Source organism: Neolamprologus multifasciatus, chromosome 11, assembly GCF_963576455.1.
Source record: "Neolamprologus multifasciatus chromosome 11, fNeoMul1.2, whole genome shotgun sequence".
Taxonomy (NCBI): Eukaryota; Metazoa; Chordata; class Actinopteri; order Cichliformes; family Cichlidae; genus Neolamprologus; species Neolamprologus multifasciatus.
Window position 1 is genome coordinate 18,480,800 of NC_140449.1, and position 27,693 is coordinate 18,508,492.

A 27,693-nucleotide genomic window follows, 5' to 3' on the forward strand; every position below is an offset into this window, starting at 1 on the left:
CAGAAATTTCTATAGTAGATAGTGATAAATCAGAACTTTTTATGTCTTTTAGTTGTTTATTTATTAATTAATTTTTTTGTTGTAATATTGAACGGCCAAGGGGAGATCTTTACCAGTAGGAAAAGCTGTAAAACTTATGAAAATACAATTAAAAGTGAGGAACTTATACCCTTTTCCCCATTTTGGAATTTTCCAAGCTGTCCAAGGAGCTGGATTAGAGTCTTTGGCAGACTGACTCCAGTCACCGGGCCTTATGTTTGACATCCTTGGTTTAAATGGTTTAAATTTAAAAAAAAAAAAAAAAGTCTTTCCTCTTTCTGTCCACACTTGCAGCAGACACATTCTCATCAAGCGTTACAAGGATAAATAAACAGACGTCCCCTGCAATAATATAAATGAACTATATAATGTTTATTAAAATATATAAAAGACAAAATACATATATGCATTATATCCATGATGAAATATGCATATAGAGTATAATAATTATACAGTAAAATGTGTTTACATATATATATATTTTTTATACATATACCAAGATATTTTTGCATTAAAACTGGCAGTGGTGATTTCATATTCCCCCTCCCCCCAAAAAAGGAAACCCCTCGGTCTACAGCAGGCCTCCGAGAGGAAATAACCCTCTGAAAAGCTTGAGAGCAGCAGCACCTTTACACCTGAGATCCATGTTTTGGAAAGGTCTCGCACAGAACAATACAACAATTCTGACAAATAGCTTCCATGAAGTATAATCAACAGCTTCAGGAAAGGAGGGGTGTTACATCAAAAGTCATCCTCTTTTATACTGGTACCATCCCGGCAGAAAATCTACAAATAACACTCACAGTGTGGCACACGATATCATCCTTGTGGTGCAGCATTATCTGTCACCAAGCCACATGCCCCCCTGGTACATCGAATCTCGGGATTTAACTGTTTAGCTTTCAGGAAGGAAATTAAAAGATCCTGGGCAGAAGAGTGAGACCCTCCCATGGGATGACATTTAGTCCTTGTGACTGGTGTGGTTGGCTGTGGTTGGTCCTGTACAGTTTCAGTCACTGCACGCTGAAAGCGGTCATGTCTGGTGGTAATGGTGGTAGTGGTGATGGTGGTGGTGTTCGTGATGATGGTGGTGCTCATGGCGCTGGACCACAGGAACCACAAAGCCAGGGCTTCCAGGGGGGACAGACACCTGCTCTCTCTCCAGGCCTGGCAGTACAGAGGGCACTGGGGGTGGCTGCTGGGGGTGGGACTGACTTGGCAGAGGGGTTTTGGATGGGGATAGCGCCTCACGGCCTTTGGCCCTCAGGCGTTTACTGTGGCTGTATTGCAAAGGATGCTGGTGGTGACCGGAGCTTTGGGCTTGGTGTGGCAAGTGGTAGACATCCTGACCTCCATGAGCTGCCGCGCTGCCGCTGTGGAGCACCGTCTGCAGAGGAGGGTGGTGGCCATGACATTTAGTGGCTTTACCACTTCCGCTTCCCCCATTGTTGCCTCCGCTACCCTTGGAGGTTCCTTTAGGGGACTTGACGAACTGTGCACCTTTGCTTCGAGACTCGATAGGATTGTAGCTATCACTGATGACCTGTGAGCGTCGCTGGTGCGCAACTTGGACTTCTGGTTCCTGGGAGCGCGAGCGGCTCTGCGAGCTACGAGCATGAGCCTCCTGTGGAGGAAAGACAGGGGTGGTTCCTGACAGACAGGGCGGAGACAGAAATTAGTGTAGAACTGCTAAATTAAAGCTTCTGTAAATAAACTTTTGTTTCTCTACCCTCAACTTGCAAACAAGAAGGCTGCACGAAAACACATCAGAAAAGACATTTACCTTCAAATCTGGAGGTGTAGTTCTCTATACCAGCCAGGTCAAGGTAGTGATTCCTCCTCTCTGTGTTCTCATCCACACAGTAATGTTGACCCTCAGTGGCTGGTGGCTCATTACTCTGCCCTCTACTGTTGTAAATAAGCATGTGGGTGCGTTAAGAAATAAATAGCTAACGCTCAAGTCAAGTCAACACAGTGTACACAGGAAAGGTTTTAAAACAAGTGCTGACCTGATGTAGGATGATAGCCTCTTGTCGGCTGAACGACCCTCCTCTTGGTGACAGCGCTCTGATGAGGGAAGAGATCAATAGTTCAGACAAGGGAAAACGATCTTTCCCATAGATTTGCCATATCTGTAAGCTGCTATGTATAAATCATAAGCCAGGCGCTGTAAGTGTTTGTATGGTTACACGTGAAACACTGGCCACATTTGTTGCTTCTGTTGCAGAAAATTATTCTAATAATGATAATTGTAATGATGTAATTAAGAGTATTGTTACAACGATAATCTAAATTATAATGCTGGTGCCATCTACCTGCCCCCGTTTCTCTTCTGTGGCTTCTGGGCTCTGGAGTGACAGTCAGTTTGACACGCAGAGTCTTGCTCTTGTTATGACAGGACTGATTCACAGAGGCATCCACCACATCATAGATGGTGTGCATCAAACTCGACATGTCCTACAGTGACAGATAAAACACTTTTAATACAGTTTCTAGTGCTGTCGTCTGACAGAATAACATGTAAAAGGACAGACTATGAATAGTAAGAAGACACATGACACATGTAGAAGGCTCAGACAAGCACAACACAAAGGTAACATGATGCGAAGTAGCAGTGATCTCAACTCTGAATCTCAAAACACGTATAAGGTGCTTGGAATTTATAAAATATGAAACCAAAACAAAGTATCTTGTTTGTTTATTGATATAAAATTAGTTGCCAATAAATGAATAAATATATTTAGAGGTATGCTCATCAGTAAGTGTCGCTATGTTGTCACATACCTCTTTAGTAACTTTTCCACTGTTGTCAAAGTCATAAAGAGTGAAGATCCACTCCTGGCGGTTGTCATCCTCCACAGAAACATCACACTCCAAATCCTGAGAATACAAACATTTAAATTTTTAGCAATTGGTTGGCTTTAATCTCCATGTTTTTACCAATCCTAAGCACAGTAAGAGCACTGCATGCGCACTACTGCATGTCTGCAGTGTGCCAAAGAGAAAACACAGCAGCATTAATCACTGTGGTCAGTAAGTCCTTCAGCTATGACCTCTTTTAAGTCCTTCAACTTTCTACAGATGAGTCAAAAAAAACAAGTGTGGCCACCTTTCGGAGTTACCACTTTTTTTTTAACCAACTTGAAGTCAGAAGTATCAGGTAACATGTTCATAAATGGAAAAATAAACATCTGGAGTATAGAGCCTGCAGCGGTGGAGATGGAGAGCTGACACAGTGTGAATGAGCACGTGCATTTACAAGAGATGAGACCTCAGGGAAAGACAAAGCTCTTTATGGTTTCATGAAATAACCTCGGCTCACGTAACCAGTGGTGATCACCAAAGGGCAAATCCAAGCAGTTCTTTAAAACATGCAGGTCTAAACATTACAATATATTTATTGGTCCCTAAATTCAATCAGGATATGGTCTGGAGGGGTGTAAACCTACAGACAGATGTTCTGCCCACATGGAGAAGGCATGCTGCGGCAGTTTGAGCAGAGGCTACCTATCATCCATTTACTGCCTGCAGTAGACGTTTAAATAGCTTTTACTCACTAAAACACACAACTGGTTTACTGCTTTTGGATCTTAGCATATGGCTTTTTATTTCTAACCGGGAAAAAAAGTGTCATATGAGGCAACACGTGACTCAGTGTTATATGCACTCGTTTAAAATGGTGTCTGAAGCTGTACGTGGCTTAGGCTGGAACGCCACAGTCCTGCTATCATTAAAAAACCCAATGTCAGTCAAATTTATCCCAGTTATGTCCGTACACTAACCCACTCCTGCGCACATACTTTGTGATAAACATCTGAACTGTTGTGTATTTGTAAACGTAATCACATTACGTGGTTGAAGTGTGGTAAGTGTGGGTATGTACGGTGGACTTGAGAGGTCAAGCGGACTGCAACTTAGGAAAACACCAGCAAATGCTGCAAAAGCACACAAAACACAACACAGGTTTTTCTGGGGACACAATAATGTGACGGGCCAGCTGGAGAAGTCACAGAAACCGAAATATTCAAAGGCTTGCAGAGGATTCATCGATGTTGTGTGGGAGAAAAAGATGCAAAGTATTATGTGTTTTAGTCACATGATTCATATAATACTATAGATACATGCTTGCTATTAGCCGTTACTGTTAGCTTGGGGCTTCTCCTGCAGTTATGTCATGTTATTGTGTCCCCAGAAATAATTGTGCTTCTTTTTGTAAATTTCTCTTTATTTATTTTGGGGGTTTTTTTATGGTTAACCACAACACAGTAATGTCATAGTGTACATACATCCAGGCTGATACGCTTCTTCCCCGAAGCTTTGGTTGCGTCTCTAAGTGTCTCCCTCTCGCCTTCTTCTGAGTGCAGGTACTGCAGGTAGCTTTCACAGCCCTCAGCCTTCTCTGGAGGCAGAACCACTGTTAACACAAGAAGACGCATTTCAGTTAGACACAAACACACTGATTTCATTTCATTTCAAACATCCTTTTTAATCGGAAACCCTCACAAGCCTTTATCCTTTTTGTCTGGCTACAAGGTGTCTAAGCACGACTGCTTTTTCATTCCAAGGAAAATAGTGTTTCTTTTATGCTATGCATTTGCCTTAACCTACGAAATGAAGCCAAAGATCTGCGCTCTAATTGATGGCTTTTAACTGTTCCAGATGTAATTAAGGAAAGCTTTTAAGATCTGCACGTGATACAAGGGTTATTCTTACTAGTTTTATTACAGACATTTATTTTGTAGAGGTGCTGTGCTTAGTCCACGTAGCTTGATATGCTTTAATCAAAGCCATTAAAACCCAGCTCACTGCACGTTTTGCAAAAAATCACATCCAAAGAAATCTTGTGGAAAACTTGTAGTTTGACCACAAGCCAAATCAATTGAAGCACATCCTTCTCCACTTACCCTCTAGGGGACAGTGTTGATCTGTGAACTGTCCTTCCTTCAGCTCACCATTTGGAAACTCCTGTGACAAGGAAACAAATTAGAAGAGAGAGAGGGAGAGGAGGAGGAGGAGGAGGGAGAGAGAGATGTAAGTGAATCTACAGTTCAGACCACAGACACAGAGAAACAAACAGTTCCAGCTAAAGCATTTCCTACTCAGATGAATGGGAGAGGGCTGGAGGCTCCAGCGCAGCCAAACACTTTGAACATCTGCACGCTTATTGTGTTTCACTGTCTGGGACACAGCAGGCCCAGCCACAGCCAAGCTTTCAAGATTCCTCCAAGCCCTTCAAACAGATCCCTCACATCCATCAAAAAAAGACAAAAAAAACCCACCATGATGCACTTCATCATCTGAGCACTCTCTCTCTCTCAGCCAACCTGTTTATTCTCATCCTGCTTGACGCGACATCCACCGAGAAGCATTTGATGGCAGCTCTGAGTTTAGGAAAAAAAAAAGTTTTGTCGTATTTCTCACTTGCGACTCGGCTCAGAGACGTTTGGTTTATGTAAAACAAACTTCACAGTGAGGTCTCAGCAACAGTTATTTTGAATGGGGAATAATTACCAGATGGAAATTTCCATGCAGATAGGATGGGACTGATTAAATGCACAACTCTATAGCCATAAAACAAAAGCAGGGGAAAGGAGGGATGCATTAAACAGAACCACAATGCATTCATAAGCATCCTATATATGTTCAGGCACACTGAGGCAAAGGCAGCAGGGTCTCCATGCACACACACACACACAGCTAATCTTTAATTGCAATTGGATTGTGGAAACAATGAAAATTAAGTGCAGCACAGGCCCTAAACCACAAGTATTTAAACAACAAATGATTCATCTTATTTACGTCATTCTCAGTACTCTAAGCTGCTCCACACACACTTTGAAATAAAATCACACCAGATTGAATCAAGGAGGCCCACTGAAATGAGGCAAATAAAAAACAGATAGATGCTAGAAAACAAAAGAACTCCATGTACCTTCAGCTGAACTGAGGCTCAAGCGGGAGTCTGAACATCTGCATGCGTTTAGGTGAACGAGCCCCCCCACCCTTTCCTCTCCCTTCCCCTTCCCCTCCCTTCCCCTTCCCCTCTTTCTGAGAGTAATCACAGCACCAGGGCCTGTGGTTCTATTTAACAATCTCCAAGCCTATGATTATTCCTCACTTCAGAGCATGATACCTCCAGTCTGTAATCTGGTCCTGACCTTCACCGCTAAAGGGGGAGCCCATTGAGTCGCAGGGTCAAGGCTTGGATACCCCTTGCAAATTGGCCACAGGAGACACTGAGAAAAAACAGCAAAAAGAATAGGAGTTGAGCCTCGGGGTGGGGGAAGAAAGGGAGGCAGGAGGTGAGGAGAAAGAAAGAAAGAAAGAAAGAGGAAAGCGGGTGCAAAGGAGAAGAGAGGAGAAAGGTGAACAAGAGAGACAAAGATAAGAGAAGTGTGAGGTAAAGGAGGAAGCAGTTTGGGAGATAGTGCCTATCTGTTGCTTACTCCAGTCTCTGGGAGCTCTGGGGGAGGGACGGAGGTGGGTTTTTAGAGGCTCTGGAAGGCTTCTTTGAGAGGTGGAGACAACTGATACCAATCCCTGGGCACCAAACAAGAAGGACTCTTTAATCATCAAAAGCACACACTGGAAACAAAGCGTATATGTATCCATAGACAAAAAACAAAACAGTTTCCATCTTTTGTGGTTTCTGCAGCCAAGTTGTTGTTTCCTCTCTGCACTGGATGCTTTTATCTCTCCTCTCTGTGCTCAGTACCATAATGAAGGCCAGTATGTAAGGAAGAGGGAGTTCACACAGAGACACTGTTCTGCAGCTCAGGGGAACATCAAAGACAACCACCGATTCCTCCCATCCTCATCCCCATGAGGGTGCGAAGCAAGGTATGAGCACCTCCAAATGATTCAGCCTTAAATCCAATGAAACTAAATTAATCAACCAGCTGGTCTTTAATTAAAAATCACATATTGGGACGCATCTCGCTGAGTGCAAAATGAGGGAACCAGTGGGGCTTGTGTTGAGCACATGGCTCCCCCGACTACCACCACCACCATGCTCATTACATCTATGGGGGGAGCTAATCAGAGAGCAGGCTGGGGCCGACCGCAGTCTGCAGTTTAACGTCCAAACACATGGCATCTCTATCCACATCACCCACAGTGTCGGGCTCAAATCTGCCCACCACATGTGTAATTAACTGCTTTCTGGCATCTAGCAGCTCTCATTCTTTCACTATCAGATCACAAACTGCTCTGCGGCCTGCGGAAATCTGTTAGCATTTTGGAGCAAAGTGTTCCTCATTTTTCTACCAGTGGTGTACACCTGAAATCCTTGAAGTGTGTCGCATTGGGTATGGAGGAAAAAAAATACTAAAAAAACCCAACACTGCATGTGCAGAACAGGCACTTCAACAGGAATGACAGGGAAATGATAAGGTATCAGATCTCAGTTTTCTTTAAAAAATGCATTGGAAAAAAAGCAGCGACAGTGTTCCATGTAAACAGATTCTGTCTCCCAGACACCTTGACATAAGAGACAGAAAGAAAGGTGTGTGATGTTTGTTCCTGTTTAATGCAGCAGTTCTGCCAAGCTTCCCTAAAGCCTCAGCCTACTGCCAGACTTTTATGTGGGATAGGGTAACCAGGGGATGCTTTCATAGCTCCCTACCAGGTGACATCAGACATCCCCCAGCAGCCCCTCTCTCACTCCCTCTCTCTCTCTCTTGCAGCCTGCCTACCACCCATCCTCCCACTGGAAAACAGTGCACATCTTTGTTCTCACATCACTCCCTCTAGCTCACCCCCTAAATATAAGTGCACACACTTCTTTTAGTCAATTCTTTAAACCATATGATGCACAACTGCTTTTGAAAACTGCGTCTTAAAAAACACGAGGCTAACATGATTTTTTTTTTTACTCAGTTCCTCTCTCCTCTGGGTATTCTATATGGAAACTCGATCTGATGTCTGCATGTGTATCCAAGTATAAACATATGGAAAAATACAAAACAGGATACAGTCTGTTTCCTCGTGTATTTTTGAAGTTGTGTGGTTTTCTGAAATCCTCCAGATTTTTTTTTTTTAAATATGAAAATATAATTGGAATAAAAGTTCTCTATGACATTCACAGTTTGTGGAAACACAAAGTCACCTCGAACTGACACAGAAAGGCTTCATAGCCATCAGCCAGCCAACATTCCTGCTATTAATTGGAGATGACTGCTGGGTTCTCCGCTAATGAAAATGTGGACCGAGTAGAATCAAAATAAAGACGGGAGCAGCAGCTTGTAAACAAAGTGGATTTTCTTATGCATACCGGAGGATGAAACTAGAGGAGTGTGGGGCCATTGAGAAATAAAAGCCCTCCATTCCTGAAGAAAACCAACCTGGCCTTGACTCAAAACCAGATGTGAGCGGTTTTACTGAAGAGAGGCAGAGTAAAGGGGGGGGGGGGGGGGGGGGTTGTTCCTACAATAACGGGAGTTAAAAGACAAAAGATCAGTTGCACAACTCCCTGCCTCGCAAGACAGTAAAAGAAAAATAAGTGTGTTACTTTTTTGATGGCTGGAACAAAAGGGTCATTTTCTTTTTTGTTTATCTGACCTCTGGTTTCAATCAAAGTCAGTGACATTATGCTGCTCAGAGTCAACAGAAGCATTTTACCACAGTTAGCATTGTTTATACTAATTTCAGCCTGCACAATAATTATCTTCAGGACCGCAGTATTTTTGCGTGCTAAAAACGAGCCAAAAACAACTGTTTGTTCTAAGTTTGAAATGAAAACACCATCTCATCAAGTTTCAGTTACCAGACGGCTAAAATTTGCCTTTGTCTACCAATTATCTATCAGCGTGCCCTGACATGTCTTTCTCTGGATGGAAATGAGATCAGAGCAGAATGCCATCCTGTCATCTGGACTAGCCCGGGCACAGATATGGCAGTTTCATGGTAGCGGGATGCTCTCCGAGGTCAAACAGGAGGCAGAACCTCTCCCTTGGCACAACATGAATCGCTGGGGCGAAGGCTCTTCTGTCCTACTATAACAACAGCTGTGGTGAGAGATGAGCATGCTTGCTTGTCTATGTAACAGCAGCATGTAAACCACTGAAAGTCACCCACTCCCCTTCAATCAGGATATACTATCTCTTAAACTCTCCCCTCCTCACCCCACCGCTGATCTTTCTCTCGCTTTGATTGTGACCTGGTGGATGGCATAAACAAAGATTAGCATCATTGGCTGGCCACCCTGCATCTGTCACCAGCGCTGTAATCAGCTTGCCTTCATTAAAGTGAGCTTTGATAGGAGACTGATGTAATGGAGTGCCCTTCTCTCAGCTGTCACACAGGCAGCTACCGTAGGGACTTGGAAACCATGTGCTTCATACCAGTGACTCGATCAGTCTTACAGATCTGGGTTAGGCAAATGTACTAAATAGTATTCATAGTAGATCACGACACTGTTCATGTAATTGATCAGAGAAAACATAATGTGGCTATGATGGTTCAATATGTCCAACACACAAAAAAGTTGCCACCGCGCACATTCTCACTGCATCCTCAGAGCAGAACTCTGCATTACAACACTGACAGACTCTGCATTGCCATCTTCTTCTTTTAACAGCCACAAGTAATGCTGCTTCATATTTTTGTGAGTAAAGACTTAAATATTTTGTGTCTAAAGTCTGGGTCAAGGGTAAAGTCTTTACCCCCATTTGGACTGTAAAAAAATTAGGAGACTCATTCATTTAAACCAAGCAGAACATTAAGTTTGTACCATAATGCTTTCCCAAAGATTTAAGGAGTCTTCAGGAATAGTTCTACAGCTTCTTGCAGGACATTTAATCCTCATCATTGGATGTTGGCTGTCTTTTCTTCTGTTCTCAGTCAAAATGATCCCACACTTTTTCAGAAATGTTGAGGTGCAGACTTTGGGGAGGCCAATCCATGACTGATAGTGTTATATTGTGTGTTTTTTATCCAGGTATGCTTTTACTGGACTGGCAACATATTTGACATAATCATCTTGAAAAATGAAGCTGTTTCCCAATCAAATGTTTTTTAGATGTTACTGTATGGTGAATCAAAATCTGATGATACTTTTATATATTCATAAGTTACACTTTAACACCACTCATTGAAATACAGTCAAAAACCATGCCAGAGCCTCCACCGTGTTTTACAGATGGCTGTAGACACTCACTGTTGTATGACTGACTGAACCACAAATTTTACATTTGGAGTCATCTCTCCATAACACCCATTGCCACTGATATTCAGTGAAATTCTTGTGTGATTCGGCATATCTTAGCCTCTTCTCCCCGTTTCCCCTTCTTAAGGGGCTTCTTGACACCCACCCTTCTACTGAGACCATTTCTGATGAGGCTTCAGTGAACAGTAAGTGGATAAACTGAAGGGCATCTCACAGGGCCTATGCCAGGTATTTTTTTTTTTCAATTGTTAAAGGACATGACTTTCTGACATTGTTAATCTGCTATAGTTAACTTTTGGGTCTTATACTTGTTTGTCCTCTACCTGTCCAAGTTCCTAAAACATTTTGAAGACACGCTACACACCATGCAGAGGTATGCCAAGTTTTCAGCTAATAGTTCATGCAAATCACCTTATGTCTGTGTCTGCCTGTCTTATGTCTTCCGAGCTTTATTTTTGGCTTTTTTCTTTTGTAGATTAAATTAAGGAATTCAGAATAAATTTTATGTTTCTAGAACATGCTGCTAGTAGGCAAGTCCCTAAAAATTCAATTTAAAACTGGTTCTTTGCTAAGCCTATGTGTAGACACAACACTGGTTCATCCCTTGAGTTAGGTGCCTTTTTCATAAAAACAAATTCAAGCCTGCAGAACTATTGCTCAAGACAACTTTAAAAAAATTACAAGAAAGTCCAGTGGCGTAAAAGCAAAGTGGAAAGAAATAAGGGGTGGCTCAAGACTTTTGCACATTGCTGTAATTAAGACATTGTTGTTTGTTGAGGACAGATATTCAATCCAGCTTCGCCTACTGTGTTAAACATATGAAATCCAGGGCTGGAGCACTCTTCATGACCAATTAATTGTGCTTCTTGTTAAAAATTTTCCCTGACCTTAAGATGATCTAGTTCTCATATTAAAGTGGGGAGATTTTTAATAAAACAATCAAAGGAATCATTCATCTTTTACTTTGCAGCACCAGATATTAAGAACACACATAAACAAGACAGAGAACACACAGCAAGCAATATTTTGAGCATATACGCACAGCCTGACAAACAAGAAAACAAGAAGGAAGCGAGTTCACAAGGCACCGGCATATCAAAGTCAGCGTAGGACTCAAACAGGATGTTCCTGTGTTTCTGGCCTCCATGTGAAATTCTGTAAGCTCCTGCACAGGCCCCTGGCTCTTAAGCTCGGCCAATGGGGAGCTCGTCCTGGCCGATAAAGCTGAGAGGATTTGTTCCACATTCCACAGGCCCTTTAAAAAACACAGAGGATCTCAGAATGCCAGGTTGTGGGTGAGGCAACTGGGACGCCAATACCATTATGGTCCAAAGGTAGCTACTCCATGCAAGTGTCCAGCTGAGCTTGAAACCATCTGCAATAATATCATGTATCCAGGGGTTTAGTACATCAGCAATTCAGACCGATTGTCTGTCAGTTACAGTGATCAAGTGAGCATGTCTCCGTCTTGTCTGCTTCTAGTGGGCAATAAAAACACCTCAACACAATCACTCTCATCCGTAAGCGTGCTTTTTGTGTACTGTACACCGTGTCAGGTTTCCAGCTGTCTGTCTAGCAGTGAGATGTCAGTTGTAATAGCTCTCACCTGTGAGATAACCACCGACACACTGTTTTCGCTGCTCATTTTGCTAAGCTGCAAGAGATTTGAGTCATAGCATTGAAAACCAGACCCAGCAGTTCATAGGGGCGAGGCTCTGCGGCTGGAGGCTGGTGGAGCTACAGGCGTTACAATGCTCCTGTGGGTGACTGAGAAATGTAAACAAATCATGTTGGGTAAGGACAGCTGCACACCAGTGGGTAAGAGCAGCAACACTGCTTTACATGTAGCATGTCTCTCAACCTGTTTCGTCTGACGCACTCCCTCAGCTGTAACAGTCAAGCTCAAGTGCATCTTCATCACCACCCGTTAGTTCTCAAAAATGGATTACAAAATAAGTGTTACGTGGATACTCTTATAGAATGTAGTGTTTATAGGTATTTGAACAATGTATTTAATCCGACAGTTTTAATCACGTATTTTAACTATTTATTAATTAGTAATGCTCAGTGCTTTTACCATTTAGACTATCACCTTTTTATGTTTAACTTTTGACTGCTATTGCAACTGTTTTTCTGTTCATTCATCTCTACTTTTATTCAACTGTACTCTGGTAACATGTTGGTTTAGTCCACAAATTGCAAAAAAACTGTTATGCTGGGAGAAAATTAGTTATACACAACTAGCCTACATTGAATCAGCTCTGGGTTAGGTTGCTAGATCAGACATTTGCTGGACACAGGAATGAAGACTTCTAACACTTACCATAATAATGTCCAGTATGGAATATATTATGGACCACGGTGTTCCATAGACTGCATGTTATGTACTTAGCACTATGTAATATACAAATAAAACACTACAATTTCAATGACAGAAACTGCAGCACGAATGTGATTATTGGTCAGATAATTTAATTAAAAATGCTTCAAAAGGGACCAACACCACAAACACAGTCAAGAGGTCCAGTTTACTAAGTCAAATTAGGAGGTTAAGGTCTAGCAGACATATAGTAGCCTAACTGGTACCCACCCACTTGACACTCAAAGTCACTTAAAAGTGGGCAATAAAAAAACCTCAGGCACCTGTAGTTTTTGGCACTACACCATTTGAGTTCTGTGCAGATTTGCTGACTATTTTTCAGTCACTCTCAAATACAGCAGCCAGTGACAAAAGATGTTGTGGCTCTCCTGCTGTTATTATAAAAGCTTGTGGTGTGGTAGATGAGCCGTCTGCTGGTTTCCTGTATAGGTCTTCCAACCAGTTGGTTAAAGGTCAAAACCAAAAATTTCCAGTCCAGCAGTTACTTATTCCGATGTCTTTCAATGTAACTTACAAAGAAAAGTACAGATGGATATGAGTAACCACAAAAAGAAGAGCTTATGGAGTCGTGACCAATCGATTCTTAACACATCATTTTGGAAGGCGTATTAGGCAAACAGAGAGGAAGGTCTGTTGTAGTGTATTATCAGTGCATCAAAACCCCAGGGAGATTCCGGCTTGCAGGTAAGAGACAGACAGAATCCTGAGCAAAACGCAACAAATGAGGGAAGAAGAAGGTGGAGCCTCTAAAAACCCATCCATCTAACCTAACTACTCTACAGACACATTTGCCAAACCTCAGGTTCTAGGCGACACCACTTATTTGCATAATTGGTACTGTGCTCTTTACTGTGAGATATTTAAGGCTTGAGGCCCTCCTGTTCTCTGCAAAAACGTCCTGGCTTTGCAGACTGTGGTACAGTTTTTGACACTAAATACAGTATCTTAATCTGACATGCTGAAAAAAGTAGCAGCAGCTTATTCATAGTGGATGCACCCCTTTTATCTCATTTCTCTCTTTGCTGTTGTGTAACTCCCCCTGACTGTCCTGTACCGCTGTCTCCTCCAGCCAGCAGCGATTGCCAGTCTCAAAGACCACAAGAATTCTTGACACTGCAAGAACAGGCTTAAATCCAAGCTGTGAAGTTCCTCACAGGCCTGGAACTGGACAGGGGGTCATCCCAGGGTCAAAACCAAATGTTTTCCTGAGGATTCCTAAAAATACACTCCTGCTGGGCACAGGAAGCAGAGGAGACTCCATGATCTTGAGATGATGTGAAGGAAGCCCGGCTATGTGAAATGGACAATTGCCAGTAAGTCACTAGCTGTGATGCTATGGCACGTGAGACGCAACCTCTTTTGAAAAAGAAGTAGAAAGTTGCAAGCTGAAGAGGAACAGATGAGATACTGAAAAGAGAAAGTAGCACATGGGCTAATTACTGATGCACCAAAATCATGCAAAGCTCATTCATATGTCTGTTGAATTATTCTCAAAGAAAATAATTAGTCAAAAAAAGTAAAAAGGATATGAGGGTATGCATGTGATGAATTGCTCTTGAAATCATAGCTACAAGACAAGAATATTAAAGCCTCCTGGTGCAAACCATGAATTATAATTTTTACTTGCAACACATCACAGAAATATGCCAAGTGCAGATTCTTAGACCACCATCAGCGAGACTTAACATCTGCACGTCTTCTTTTTGGACTCAGGCTGCCATGTGTGCACTTTAGTGACCTGACAGACTAGCTGTGTTTCTGAAACACTGTTCCCCAGTGTGAAATTCGGAAACGTAATTCATCCATGGCGCAAGCAGAGATCAAAAGGCTATGGTGCAGAGGGCAGCTTAGCTCAGCTCCACCTCCATCTCCAGCTTAGCTTTTTTGCTGCAGAGTGCACGAAAACTGGTGCTTTCATGGCCGTAATATTGGAAGGTCTACAGGGCCGCGGAGGAGCCTGCAGTTAGCTTAGTGTTAGCTTCCTTGTGTACTCTTATCTTATCTCTGATATAAAGCTACAAGCCCGATGGAGTCTTGCTCTCTATCATGCAGCAAGTCCAAAGGCAGTCCACTTGAATCACTAAGTGTGACACTTAAAAGTCTGATAAAAGTTCTTTAAAGGGGATTTATGCTTCAAAAAGCAGAAGGGTGCTGATGTGCAATAACACCTTAAAAGCTATGAGATAATGAGGCGCTACCAGGATAGAGCAGCTCTAAAAGCCTTGCAAGCATGTGATAGTGGGGGTAAAGTTCAGGTGTTCTGATACACTGGCATTTTTTGAAATGATAGGATCAGTTGGGCCCCTATCAGCATGAAGAATTAAGAGCTGGTTATAAAGAAAGATCCTGCGGAGCAACTGCACGTGATATTTCTGATGTTTTCATGCATTTCCAAGTCTCCTGTTGAGATTCTTTTGCAACTTAACTCACTATATTTGGGCATTTTTAATACTTGAGGAACACATTTTCTCATCACATTCTGCTACACTTGTAAGCTCTTCTGTAAAACTGTAAGACACAAAAGGCAATGAGCGGCTATATCGTGAAATGATATCAAGATTTAAGAAAGTTTGTTTTCTTTTAGATCTGCCTCCTGTGAGCAGATTGTGTCTCTGAAAAGCTCTCAGTGAGGAGGGGCAGGCATCTCATGGAGAACTGCTGTTTATTTGAAATGAGCCTTTAGGTAAACATGTTACATGGCACACAGGGCTCAGGTCAGCTTTTGAAGTGGACGGGCTCGGGAAAAAATGGGTGGGGGAAGAAAAGAAGGCTGCCTTCAGAGGAAATAAGAACAGAGGCCTCTTTCAGCAGCATTTCATCCTCTCCCTCCTGTTCTGTCACATATAGAAGGAGCACAAAAGGTGTGTGGGTATATAACCAATGTATATTGTGAGAACCGCTGAGCTCTCATTTCTTCTGAACACATGAGCAGAATCATCCTGCAGTTTTTTGTTTTCATGTTTTGTTTTGTTTTTTTCAAAATTAAATTACCACCAATGACAAAAATAACCACTTCCTTTAAATGGGGGCTCACTGAGGGTTTTGATGACGGGAACAGGTTTGGGTAACAAAAGCACGTTTGCAGCCATCCCCCATCGGAGAGGAATGCGTTGTGCAAAAGGAGGGCCAGGCCTGTGCTGTCTGCAGAGCCTGGATCCAAGCTTTGAAGCTGCTAGTGTGTTTCAACAGCTAACCACTTTCAGATGGGGCTGTGGCATTTTATGAGCTGAGTAATAGCGATACCTACACATGTGCAGGGTTGGGGTCCCAAAGAGGGGAAGGCTCAGCTCAGAGAGAGAGGAAGACTCCTCGGGGATCTGGGTTAGGCTGTGTTTGAAAAAAAAAAAAAGAATAAGGATTTGGTAATCCCTATGTACAAATTGAAGACAGGAAGGTGGATAGTTTTAAAAATCTGTTCATCAGTGAGAACAGTTCTGCTATAAATTCCACCTTTTTCAAGTTACCTTGAACATCTTAATGAAACTTGAATGAACATGAAACAAAATCGTGGTGCTACCCAACGTAGCATGTGTAACACTGAGCATAATGCATTACTACAGTGCTTGATCTATGCATAAAGAATAAGCTCAACAGCATACTCTTGGTCTTTTTTGTTTTTTTGGATGGTTACAGGAAGCCAGGGTATGTGGCGTGTGTGGTGTTTCACTCTGAAGCCTCAAACCCAGCAGGGTGTCAGGTTCATGAATGCGGTGCAAGGATGAAGTTTCGACACATTAAGCTGCGACCCTGAAGGATGTTTATACAAGAGCAACACAGAAATTGAAGGTAACAAGAGACAAAAGGAGGCGTACACTGCATCGCATCATGAAAGGTGTTAATCAGCCCAAACCTATTCAGCTATATTTTGTATAAATGTCCCCCCCCCCCCTTTTTTTTTTAATGCATCGATATTCCCACAACTCTGTATCTTGTGATGCCCATCTTAGTTCCCTCTATGATTATCTAACATAAAAGTCATCTCTAAATTTGATATGTATGTATTAGGACAATTTTCGACTGGCTGAATTTAATACATAACACACTTCTTTCCTAAAGAGTAATCTCCTGTCTTCTTTAAGCAAACAACCAAAACCTCAGACTTCCTTTGTGTCTTAAAACCTCAAACAAAACTAAATGTTGAAGAGTAGCAGATCTGGAGTGTCCTTTGTTAAGTTAAACACATATTCAGGAGCTTCTCACATCCTCCCCAAACGTATCTTGTGCACTACATTTAGCTAAATATGTAATTATAACAATGCAATCAATTAACAATGACAGAATACAATAACACTATGGGCAACCATAACTGAAAAAATATAATATTCCCCTGGTTGCTTTAAGGCTTGCGAAATGAAGTCCACTTGGAAAAGAACAGGGGTTTATGTGGAAACATACCTTACACACTAAAATGTAATAACCTTTGAGTCTCCTGGTGTTTTACTTGGCTTGGAGAGCACTAGATCAAACACACACTTGGATCCAGCAGCCTTTGCCAAAAATGTCAGCGCTAAGCACTGGATTCCAGCTTCAGGTATTTTCTTTCCCCTGGCAGGGATCGGGGGTAAAGACACCCACCAGCATTAACCCTCACCAGGGCTGCCCCAAACAGACACCAGCACACTACCCATGATGTAGTGGAGGCGAGGTCTCCCTGCTGTCATCGGTGACCACGCATTTCTAGCTCATTGAGTGTGAAGGAAAAACCTGTGCTTCTTTCAGAAAGGTGAGATTTTACTGTAATCCATTTGTGTAAATCTCTCATTAATATAATGAAGAGAAAGCACTGATGGTGTGGCTGAGATTTCACTAACCACAACAGTGCTTCTGTCCAAAAGTGTGAAGATAAACAGTCCAATAATGAAGAAAATGAAATGATTGTAACTTCTTTTGTCTTAAAGAAATTTTTTATTATTTTTGATGCCATCAAATATAACCAGTGGGTAAAGCTGTGTGTGAAGCCTGCTTACAACTATTTATTATGTACTTATGGAAGCTGATTTAGGTATTTTGATGACACTATTTGTAAAGGTATGCTCTTGCTCATTCAGTGTGACTGTTTCAACAAGAGTGGAAAAAAGAACATATACAATAGCTGAATAGCTTAATTATCACAACATGGTGACTTCCCAGACAAACATGAGTATTTCATGTGAATATTATTTAATTATTTATGTTGAACTAGATTCAAGTTGTTAGGTTAAGAAAAATCGCAAATATTTCTGGATGGCTTTTTTTCGCCTTTTTCCCGTCTTCCTCACACCCAACTGATCGCAGATCCTTGTGCCTGATTCTGCTGGAGGTATCTTCCTGTTAAAAGGGAGTTTTTTCTTCCCACTGTTTTCAAGTGCTTGTTTACAAGGGGTCATCTAATTGTTGGGGTTTTCTCTGTATTATTGTAAGGTCTCTACCTTACAAAATGAAGCACCTTTAGCCAACTGTTTTTTGACAGTCTTAGACAGCTTAACACATAGTGAGAGGCTTCTATTCTATGTTCACATTAGTGTAACGACAACTTAAGTGAGGTTATATTCACTTCACCTGCCTCTCCTCAGCAGACAGGGGAAGTTTGTTTTGCCAGCACACAGACAAAGCAGAGTGGAAAAGACTTGACTCAGCTTGGTTTTCTGGATTGACTGTTAGATGGCAGTACCCAGTACCAGGTACCTTTTTAGTAGCTACTTGGCCAGGGTTCCAACTGAGCCGAGTCGAGCTGAATATGCAACATCAACAGACTGCACGCCACTGTGTGACTCACTGGATGAGTCATAAGAGTGACTCCTTCACAAGAATCAAACCTGTCATTTTTGAAACCCGACGACGAGGGAAACGGCTGCACACAAACCAGCACTGTGGTCCAGCAACAAGGTGCAGACATTTAGCATTGGTTTAGCAGCATGTATGCCATCGCCTTGATATCGTCCATTGTTGCGTCGTGCTTGTGTGGCATAAAAAGTATGTCAAGGGACTTTTGGGCTGTGTGTGTGGGCTATAATGACCTCACCCACATTGAAGTGGTACTCAGTTCTAATGGAAACCGAATAGAGCTGAGTTGAATAGCTGTTAGTGGAAAAGAGGCAAAAGGAAACCATGTTCCCTGAGTTCCCTGAGTAAACTCCTGTAATTAGCACAGTTGACCTAAGCAGTAGACCCAGCCATCCATCCATGCTCAACATGGATGATGCTATTTGTATGTTTTAACTTCACTCTTCTCCACAGCCGGCTGAGGGTTTAACAACAGTACAAGCAAGAGTAACCCACAGACCGGTCGTACCACATGTCTTTGACACTGCCCCCATCTGACAGCAGACGCTCTCTGCGGGCAGAAAGGCTGCTCACAGATTTCCAAACCACCACTAAACCACAATTTTCCGCACTTCCGTGTTGTGGTGTGGGAGGTCACAGCAGGGTCTATAGGATGATTTTGTTATCTTGCAGGGGATTTATAATTCCATGTTAAATGTACTCCGTAGGGACGTCGTAACCTTTGATTCCTCCTATGCATTTCCAGCTACTTCTGGAGAGACTCGCTAAAGAAGCCATACACAAAGAAGTGGTTAGGCTCTATCCACGTTTTTAAATGCAATAAAACGGGCATTGCGCTATATTGCCAGTGATGGATGAATAACTGTACCTTGCAAGGAGCAAAACAAATCCTGCTTTTCCTTGCGACTTTACTACTGGAAAGCAGTCAACTTGGAGTGATGTCACCCGACTTCCAAAGTAAAGGGAACGCAGCATAAGTGCTGGCAACATCGGCTACTTGGTGTGGCTACCTCATAGGCTCTACACAGATTCACCATAGAAGTATAACTCAGGTGTTAAACCCTAATGTCGTAATCTACACCATAACCTGGCGTGCACATCCCTCGAAATGTATCCACATGTCACACTGACAGCCTGCACAGGTGTAAATACCGGTAATAACATTGGCCACTTGCATAGTCTATATATATTCAACATACATGAAGCAGTAGGGAGGGATTCAGGCTACTTTTTTTTCTGTTTTAACACTACGTTAAGCAGGCTGAATGCTGAATATAAATTTATTGTTCGAACAAGATTGGTCATGGATGTGCAGTAGATAAAGAGCTGGAATTCTAATAATGCAGAAGATGTATTAATGCATAGTTAAATGTGCCTTGGAGACTTAAGTGTTTTGAATGGTCAGCAAGACTAGAAAAGCTCCTTATAAATGTTAGTCATGTCCATAGAGAGACAAGAGTTTGATTTATCGTCGCAATAAAATCTACACAAATATTCCTTCAAGATTAAGGTGTTTTTTGTGACTCCAAATCTGTTTGGTAAAATGCATTTTGAAAACTACCTACAGGAAGGATCTATAGGGGCCATTTTTAGCCATTTTTATCACCTAATAAGATTAATTTGGCTCTGGTTTGTGCTGACAGCGTGTAAATCAGTATGTAGCATGTGTTTCTTTTTTCTTTTGATGGCAATAAAGAGTTATTTTCATGAGCATTGGCCACAAGGGAATTACAGTAAAAGAGAGCAAACAAGTACTTCAGACAAATATCGTCAGAAAAATAAACATTCAATTTGCTAACAGTGTTGTAATGTCTTTCTCCATTAGACTCAGGCCACGCATGCCACTCTGTAGCCTTTTATTCGCTCACAAATATACAGACACACAGGCAAAGCCACGTGGGGGTGCACACCTATGCGCTCAGATATGAAAGAAAGTCTAAAACAAACACGTCGCACTTGTGAGAAGGGTCAGAGCCAAGCAGGTGATGATGTTTACACTGACAGAGGAGTGAATGTTCTGAGCAAATGGCAATCAGTGTAGGAAAAACCAAGAGAGTAGCTTGATTTACACGTTGAACACTTTTACAAGTTAATGTGGGAAGCAAGCTAAGATAAGATCAATGGTCCACTTCTGTCTCCCTAAAGAAAGCAGTGAAGAAGGCAGATGAGGCTCTCAATTACCCCCCTTCCCCCACTACCTTTAAAACCCTCAAATATCTCCCTTAAGAAAAAACAACACCCGTAAACTCTATTCCTCCTCCTTGTACTCTTTTCCTCTTCCCTCCCTGCCCCCCTTCCCACCACAGCCCCTCTCCCTGCTCCAGGATTTTTGCTGTACAAACCAGGAACAGATGTCTGCTGAGGCCGTGCTGAAAGACCCCGCTGTTCTGGATGCCAGCCACATGCTTTTCATTCAGAGATGAAGGCTCACAGCTCGCCTTCTTGTGAAGCCAATTTTAAAAAAAAAAGAAAAGAAAAGAAAAAAAAAGAAAAAAAAAAGACGTGGTGGAAAAAAACAAACTAAATGCCTTCAAGTCTCTTCAAAAGCACATATACAAGCACACCTTTTTTGTCTCCTCTCCACCATGTATTGTTCCCTGCTTGTGCCTCATTCTAGGATGTTTTCCTCTTCATTCGTGGACTTAGATGACGGAAAAGCAAAAGATAAAAAAGTCATGAGATGCTGCTGACAAAAATATTTCTTGAAAGAAGTCGAGGACTTCAGGAGCTGCACACACAAATGTATCCAGTATACTCACAGCTGAAGCAAAAGTGATCTCCCTTTTAAAAACTTGCCCCCGTGTGCCGAAAAATAAAGTGTTACTTAGTGTCATAGTCTTAAGATTACACAGATATCCCGGCCTCGGATCCAAATCAATTACTGCTAACTCAAAATTAACGTGGCGACTTGAAGATATACCCAAATGCCCAGCGGCAAAACTGTCCAAAGAAAACATCCATTTTGAGCAGGATCACCAAATGAGTATGTTATATAAGGGGAAAGTCTTATTCACGAATTCCGAATTGAATGTTAAAAAAACATTAGCTTACAATTAGTTTAGTGAGCTGCTTGGGAACTACGCTCTTAAACCTAATTTATTGTTGAGGGGTGAGCTCTATGTAACTCTCTGTAAGTCAAAATAAATTTGTGTCTCTGAGCTTTTGGCACATCGTTACATCCAGCTAATTCCTGACTGAGTCTTTTTCTTTTTTTAACTTCAAGTGTGATATTATTAACCTTTCAAAGTGGCATAATAAAGCTCTTTGTTGTGGAGTTTAAGATGTTGACACACTCCTTCTTTGGAGGCCGCAGCTATGGGAAGTTTTGAGACAAAAGGTGGTGCTGAAAAGCTGAATTAGCCTGTCAATATTTGGGCATTCAAGCATGTGAGTTTGAAGCTCCAACGTGAAGCACAGTGTGTGTGTGTGAGAGAAACTGTGGATGTGTTGGTGTTCCTGGAAGCTTCACAGAGCTTGGAGGTACCTTACATATTTAACAAGTGCAGATTAGGGTAATTTATTATGTAGTGGGGTGGGTAACTTTTCCGCCAGGTTGATCTCACATGTAATGATTGAACATCACACAAGGTGCTTCAAAAGAGAAAACTCATCGTGAACACCTGCACAGAAGTGTCAGTATCTTGACTGTAGGATGAGCAAAGTCATTGCGCTGAATCGCTCTCTCTTTGTCCCCTAATGCCGCACTTCAAGGAGACTATAGGATTACACTGAAGAAACGGTACAGCTGCAATCATGAATCATGGTTTGCAGTGATATCAATATTTAAACAGGTCTTTAAATCCTTTGATCCTTTCTTATTTCTTCCTGAAGCACAGTGATGCATTCGCACTTTGCCGGAGTTAAAAAAACAAAACAAAACAAAAAATCCTGCTTTATTGAAGAAATTCAGACTTACACAGACTGACGATGGGAACATGCATGTTATGGGGTTTTTGGTTTGTTTTTTTTTTCTTTCTGGTAGCACACTATCCCCCAGCCCATCCCCCAGGACGGGGAAAAGGGGAGGTGGGATAGAGGAGTGAGGGTTCGGAGCCTTCGCTGATATCAGAGCCCTTTTATAACTCCCAGTTCTGTGCTTTGAAGTCGCAGCCAGACAACTCAGGAATTCTACTCCCCCGTTTGACAATGAGGAGGGGGATGGTCAGAGCTCTGCCGTGTGTTTAGCCAATCTTCTCCTATATGAAATCATAAGGAATTTTCAACTGTCTCTGCAGCCCATCAGCCAGAACCGTGTGACGAAACTTCTATCTGGCATGAGGGTCATGTGCAAAAACACTGAGCTGGGGGGAAAAAAATGTGTCTGCAATGAATCTAAAAAAAAACTCTAAACTTCTAAACACATTAAATCATTATTGCTGTTTTTCTGTTTGCTCGGACCTGTTTAATCCAAACTCCAGACATCTAAGAAGCCATAATCCAATAATTACAAGTGGAAATGTGACAGAGTAATCCGATCCCAGAGAAGAATTAATTAGCAGAATGTGGGATCAAACAGGGAAATGGTGTGAGCGTCTGATAGCAGAGATAAATGTTATCTTTGAGGAAGCTCTGTCTTGTAGGTGGGGAAATTATAAAGCATTAAAAGGGTCTCCAGGGACATTTCATATCTTTACAGGAAAGTTGGTTTAGGCCCATTTTTTAGCAGCATGAATGGAGCTTCCACTTAATATGAGCAGGCAGTTGCATGCTCTATCTGGAATACAATACTGAGGTGAAACTCAAGATATGATCTAGTATAATTTTCATACCTGACTGTGGTTTATTTAGTAGTTTATATTCTGTATTCTGCAGTTCACTTTTTTTTTTTAGATTTATAAGCATACATGTTTATTTAGTTTTACAATTACATCTACAACATACACAAAAATATTAACTATCCAGTACTAATAAGTAACAAAAAAATCTACTTTCCTAAACACAGCAGTTCAACAATCAAGGATATCCAATGGGAACAAAAACAGCAGCCACCAAAAAACAGTGATCGCTCACATCTCTATACAGAAATCGCCAAATCGCCAAAGGAAGGTTTAGATGCCAAACTGTAACACAGAAAGGATGCAAATTGATTCTTTTAGTCACTTTCTGACATAAAATAACTACTACCAGATTACATTTTACCACAAAGACCCATCGAGACCATTATATGCAATGACTGTGCTTGAATCTATCCACCTTCTCAGTCCACATGGAGGTAGTTTCAAAGAAAGCATGAAAAGCAAAGGGTTTGCTAGTTACATGCTAACAGCCATCCAGTTTTCTGGTGTGATTGAGCCACTAATGCAACCAGCTAATAGCACAAATAAATCAGGGGTATGACTTTGATAGAAGTGAGGGAGGGAGCCACCTACTAATAAGTGCCAAGCTTATGCCTTTGGTGGTTTTCCTTCAGGGGAGTGTGAACTCAGCCTCCTCTGAAGCCGAGTAAAGTTCTCTTTAATTTGCCTTGAGTGGGTGGTTTATAGCCCTGATATAATCCATAACTCTTCCACTATTACAGCCACCTACCTCACAGATTGTCTGTGCCGCTGTGTGAACGTCTTGCAGTTTCTGTCTGAGAGCCTGAGACTCTCTAGTACCCCTCAAAAAGGTACGCTAATTGAAGTGATGTAATGTTATGCCACAGAGGGCTGCCCACTGGGAGCCGCGCTAGAATAGGAGGCACTGAAGAAAAAGACACAACCCGAGTCACGATGCCAGCAGCCACAAGAGCAAACTTTATATCCCTCAGTCTGAGAAATGACTACCTTTCTAACCAGCCTGTGTGTGTGTGTATGTGTGTGTGTGTGTGTGTGTGTGTGTGTGTGTGTGTGTGTGTGTGTGTGTGTGTGTGTTTGGGTCTGAGTTGCTTTGCCAAGCCGCTTCACTCATGGCTGTCATAACCCATCCAGCAATGTTGGCAGGGGAATAACCGCTGCAGTGTTGTGCCAGAGCCAGACATGACAGAAAGAACAACAACCTACAACTCTGCGAGGACATCAGCATGTCTTCACACATGCCTGTGAATACAGTTTGCCTCCACTTAAGTCAAGAAGTTCTTAGATCAGCTTTCAGGGGGAAAAGAAATGTAACAGCTCTGAAGTGCCTCACAGACTCATCCCATCAGCAAATTCAAGCACACACAAAAACACCTGGCATGCTTTCCCCCCTCCACAATAATGACTTTTGTATAAACTGTCAAACATATATAATGAGCACGCAATCCACATCCTAAAATTTGAATCAATAGAAGATCAGCTTAGTTTTGAAGAAAGTAAGAAAATAATTAATAAGTGTAGTATTACCTGCATGTTCTTCAGCTTTTGATCCGCCGCGCTGTACCTCTCACATTCCTCCATCCCTCTCCGGAGGAAGGCGTTCACCACAAAACTGTCTCCTGAGACGCGGAGAATACACAGCGATTAGCAGGTACAAATCTCAGGCTAGTCCTGCGGTTTATTAGACCGTTACCATTTACAAACCATTACGCAAAAATGATGTGCGTTTATCCTCACCTTCAGGGTTCTCTCTGCGCTTGCACGCTACGGATCACGACGCACGAGGATGTAAAAGAGACACTAGTTAGTTTTTTTAGGCTACAATATTCAAATTGTGTCATTTCGCTTTATTTTTATTTATTAATTTATAGATGTATTTTGCTGTCTTACCGTGTTTTGACTGAAGTTTGCCCATTCTTTAAATCCCTCTTCCCTGGTTCAGTAAATGTACTCCGAAATCCGCCACTTCTTACATGATCACATTGTTTTTAGTTTAGAAAGAAGAAAAGTCCAACTTCATCCAAAGGTGCGCACACATATCGCGCTATCATTGAAGCATTGCTTGTCAGCGATGAGATGATCTGATAAAAATCGCTAAAATGATCTGTAAGCGGCTCAGGGTGCGCTCGCAGTCTGGCTCCCAGCTTTACTCCCGTTCAACTGATGTGAAACTGCTTGAACGCAACAGAAACGGGAGAGCGGGGCGTCAAGCTTGCAGAAGAAGAGAGGGACACTTCTGGTGCAGTTTTTTACAAAATAAAACACACCATTGGTGCAAGTTGAACTCTGTTTGAAATAGATTTGATCTACCATGTACACACGTATGCGTGATAAGGTTTTTAAAATGGAAATGTTGCCTACTCTGGTATTAGATAGGCTGGTGGTATTTCTTTTAATTGATTGGTGTTAGTTTATTGGTTTTTGTTGCTATAACTGGTTATCATTTATAATGATTATTATTTACAAGAGTTGAGTATTCTCATTTATTATAGGCATAATAAAATGAAATTATCGCTAATACCCACCATTATCCAGGTCAAGTCACCTCCAACCCCCTCCCTAATTCAGACAAAACAGCTCTACAGATCACACCAAATCTCAGCTTGTGTCCAAACGTTTTTTTTGTTTTTGTTTTTTAATTTAAGACTGTATGGTATTATATTGCTTTTTTATTGGAAATGCTATTTATTCCACCACTGAATACAAAAAACTTGTGAGTTATTTCAAAATGTCATCTTGATAATGGAAAGTTTAAAGTTGCTTTCGAAGAAACACGTTCCATACACTTTGTATTTTGTATAATTTCTCCTTTCAATAGTTTTTCATTTTTCCTATGTTCTCTTAATACAGCTGTAACACACCTCTACCTCTACTTTGAAAAGTCAATTCCTTTTCCGGTTGCAGGTTATGTCTCTCTTGACGCGTTAAACAATTATTGGCAGTTCATGTGCAGTTGAAAGCTGAACCACGTCCTCTGTTGGTGTCATCTTCCTTTTGACTCCATTCATGTTTTTTTCCCTAATTCATTTCTTGTAGGTTCATATTTATGGCAAATACCTTTCATTATTCTGTCATTTGTAGTTCTGTTTACACCAGAGCTCAGTTAATAACTGAATAAAAAAAGTGAATTATCTCCAAATAGCCTTGTGGTTATAAAACCTTGAAGAAAATTGTTGTAGCACAATTATTGCTGGACTATTTTACTACTTGCAGATGCTCTGGGTTAGTGTCGTGAATGATTGAGGATCAGTGTTAGGTGGCATATATAGTTTGTTTGGTTTGTGGGAATACGGATAGGCTTCCTATTGTCGTTTCCAGTATTTGTTTTTCATATATGCACAGCAGATGCCAAAGATAACTATTGTTTATTGAAGACAGCCAGGAAGAACATGTTGTACTTCAGCCCAGCAGACTTCAAAAGCTCCTCAGCACTTTTATAGTTTGTTTCCTTTGGCACAGTGTTAAAAGAGCCCAATCGCAGGACACATTCCACGCGCTATATAAATATTAATTTACTACAGCAATGTCTCGCTCAGTGTGAAGCTAATGTTTCTGTTTTGTAAATGTTCCTCAGTCGTGCAAATCCTTTAAGAAATCAAGAAAGGTGTTACTTTGATCTTTTGCGTAGAAAACCTAGACACAAACTGCTGTGATACACTCTGCTGACTCCTCCACGTGCTGCTGTCACATCACAGTCGTGCACTTAAACCTTCTTGTTGGAGAGCTGCGTGGATGAGCATGTATTCTCAGAGCCACTGAAACGTGTTATTCTTTCTGAGGGTGGTACTGTATGATAGCGTCCCAGTTTTACTGCCATACCTTTAATGTGCAGCAGTATAGCTCTTTCTATCAGTGTGACTGCTATATGACTCCTCAAAGACGCAGAAATCTTAGATCACTGTCTGCGGTTGACAGGACGAGTCGACATTTGCATAGCTCATTGATGGCAGCTTCCTTTGATCCTACTTGCTGCGCCTAATTATCACAATTTCTTCATGCAGCCCGGTTCCCAGGATTCAGTCTCTTTACAAGGTATCTCTCCTTCATCCTCGTTCTCCTACGCCTTCTAACATCCTGCTTAAATGGATGACAAACATATGGGGTACAGAAATCTCAACAGACTCGAGAAACAACAACTGTTCATAATTTCTGACAGGACAGTCTTGACTGGGAACAGATACAGAGAGAGAGAGAGACAGAAAGAGCGCGCTGCGGTTTTCTTCTGAGGGAAATGTTCATTTGGATAAAAGCACTAGTTTATGATCAAAGGCTGCCATGTAGAAGAATTGAAAAGCCAACACTGCTTCGGCTTTATGGGCTCTCAGTATGCATTTGTGCAATGGATGTGGATTACCACGCTGGCAAAGGCGCAAAGTATTTCTAAACTAACAACTGAGTATCACACTTTTAGACCAGCAATGTAAATCATAACCTCTTAAAAACTCAGAGGAGATGAGTGATAATTTCCATAGTTCGTGTGCAGTTTGGCTCACTTTCCTCTTACCGCGCATATAAGTAAGAGTGTAAGTTAACCCCCCACCCCCACTTGAATCACCATTGGCACATAAAGG

The 27,693-nt window shown here is 41.8% G+C and overlaps 1 protein-coding gene across 2 annotated transcripts; it reads right to left on the reverse strand.

Moving 5' to 3' along the window:
* Positions 1–382: 382 nt before the first annotated feature.
* On the reverse strand, positions 383–25,292 carry nkd2b (NKD inhibitor of WNT signaling pathway 2b). Of its 2 annotated transcripts, none has more exons than XM_085176206.1 (10): positions 25,013–25,292; positions 24,860–24,886; positions 24,650–24,741; positions 4,944–5,004; positions 4,326–4,453; positions 2,824–2,919; positions 2,355–2,496; positions 2,049–2,106; positions 1,823–1,944; positions 383–1,689 (listed from the first exon to the last, which is right to left on the reverse strand). In XM_085176206.1, exons 1-10 carry the CDS (start codon positions 25,035–25,037, stop codon positions 1,073–1,075), a joined length of 1,368 nt encoding a protein of 455 aa, XP_085032332.1. In that variant the 5' UTR covers positions 25,038–25,292; the 3' UTR covers positions 383–1,072. The 2 variants fall into 2 exon arrangements, with proteins under 2 accessions (XP_085032332.1, XP_085032330.1); XM_085176204.1 differs by having other exon boundaries at positions 1,823–1,947; positions 25,013–25,291.
* Positions 25,293–27,693: the final 2,401 nt, after the last annotated feature.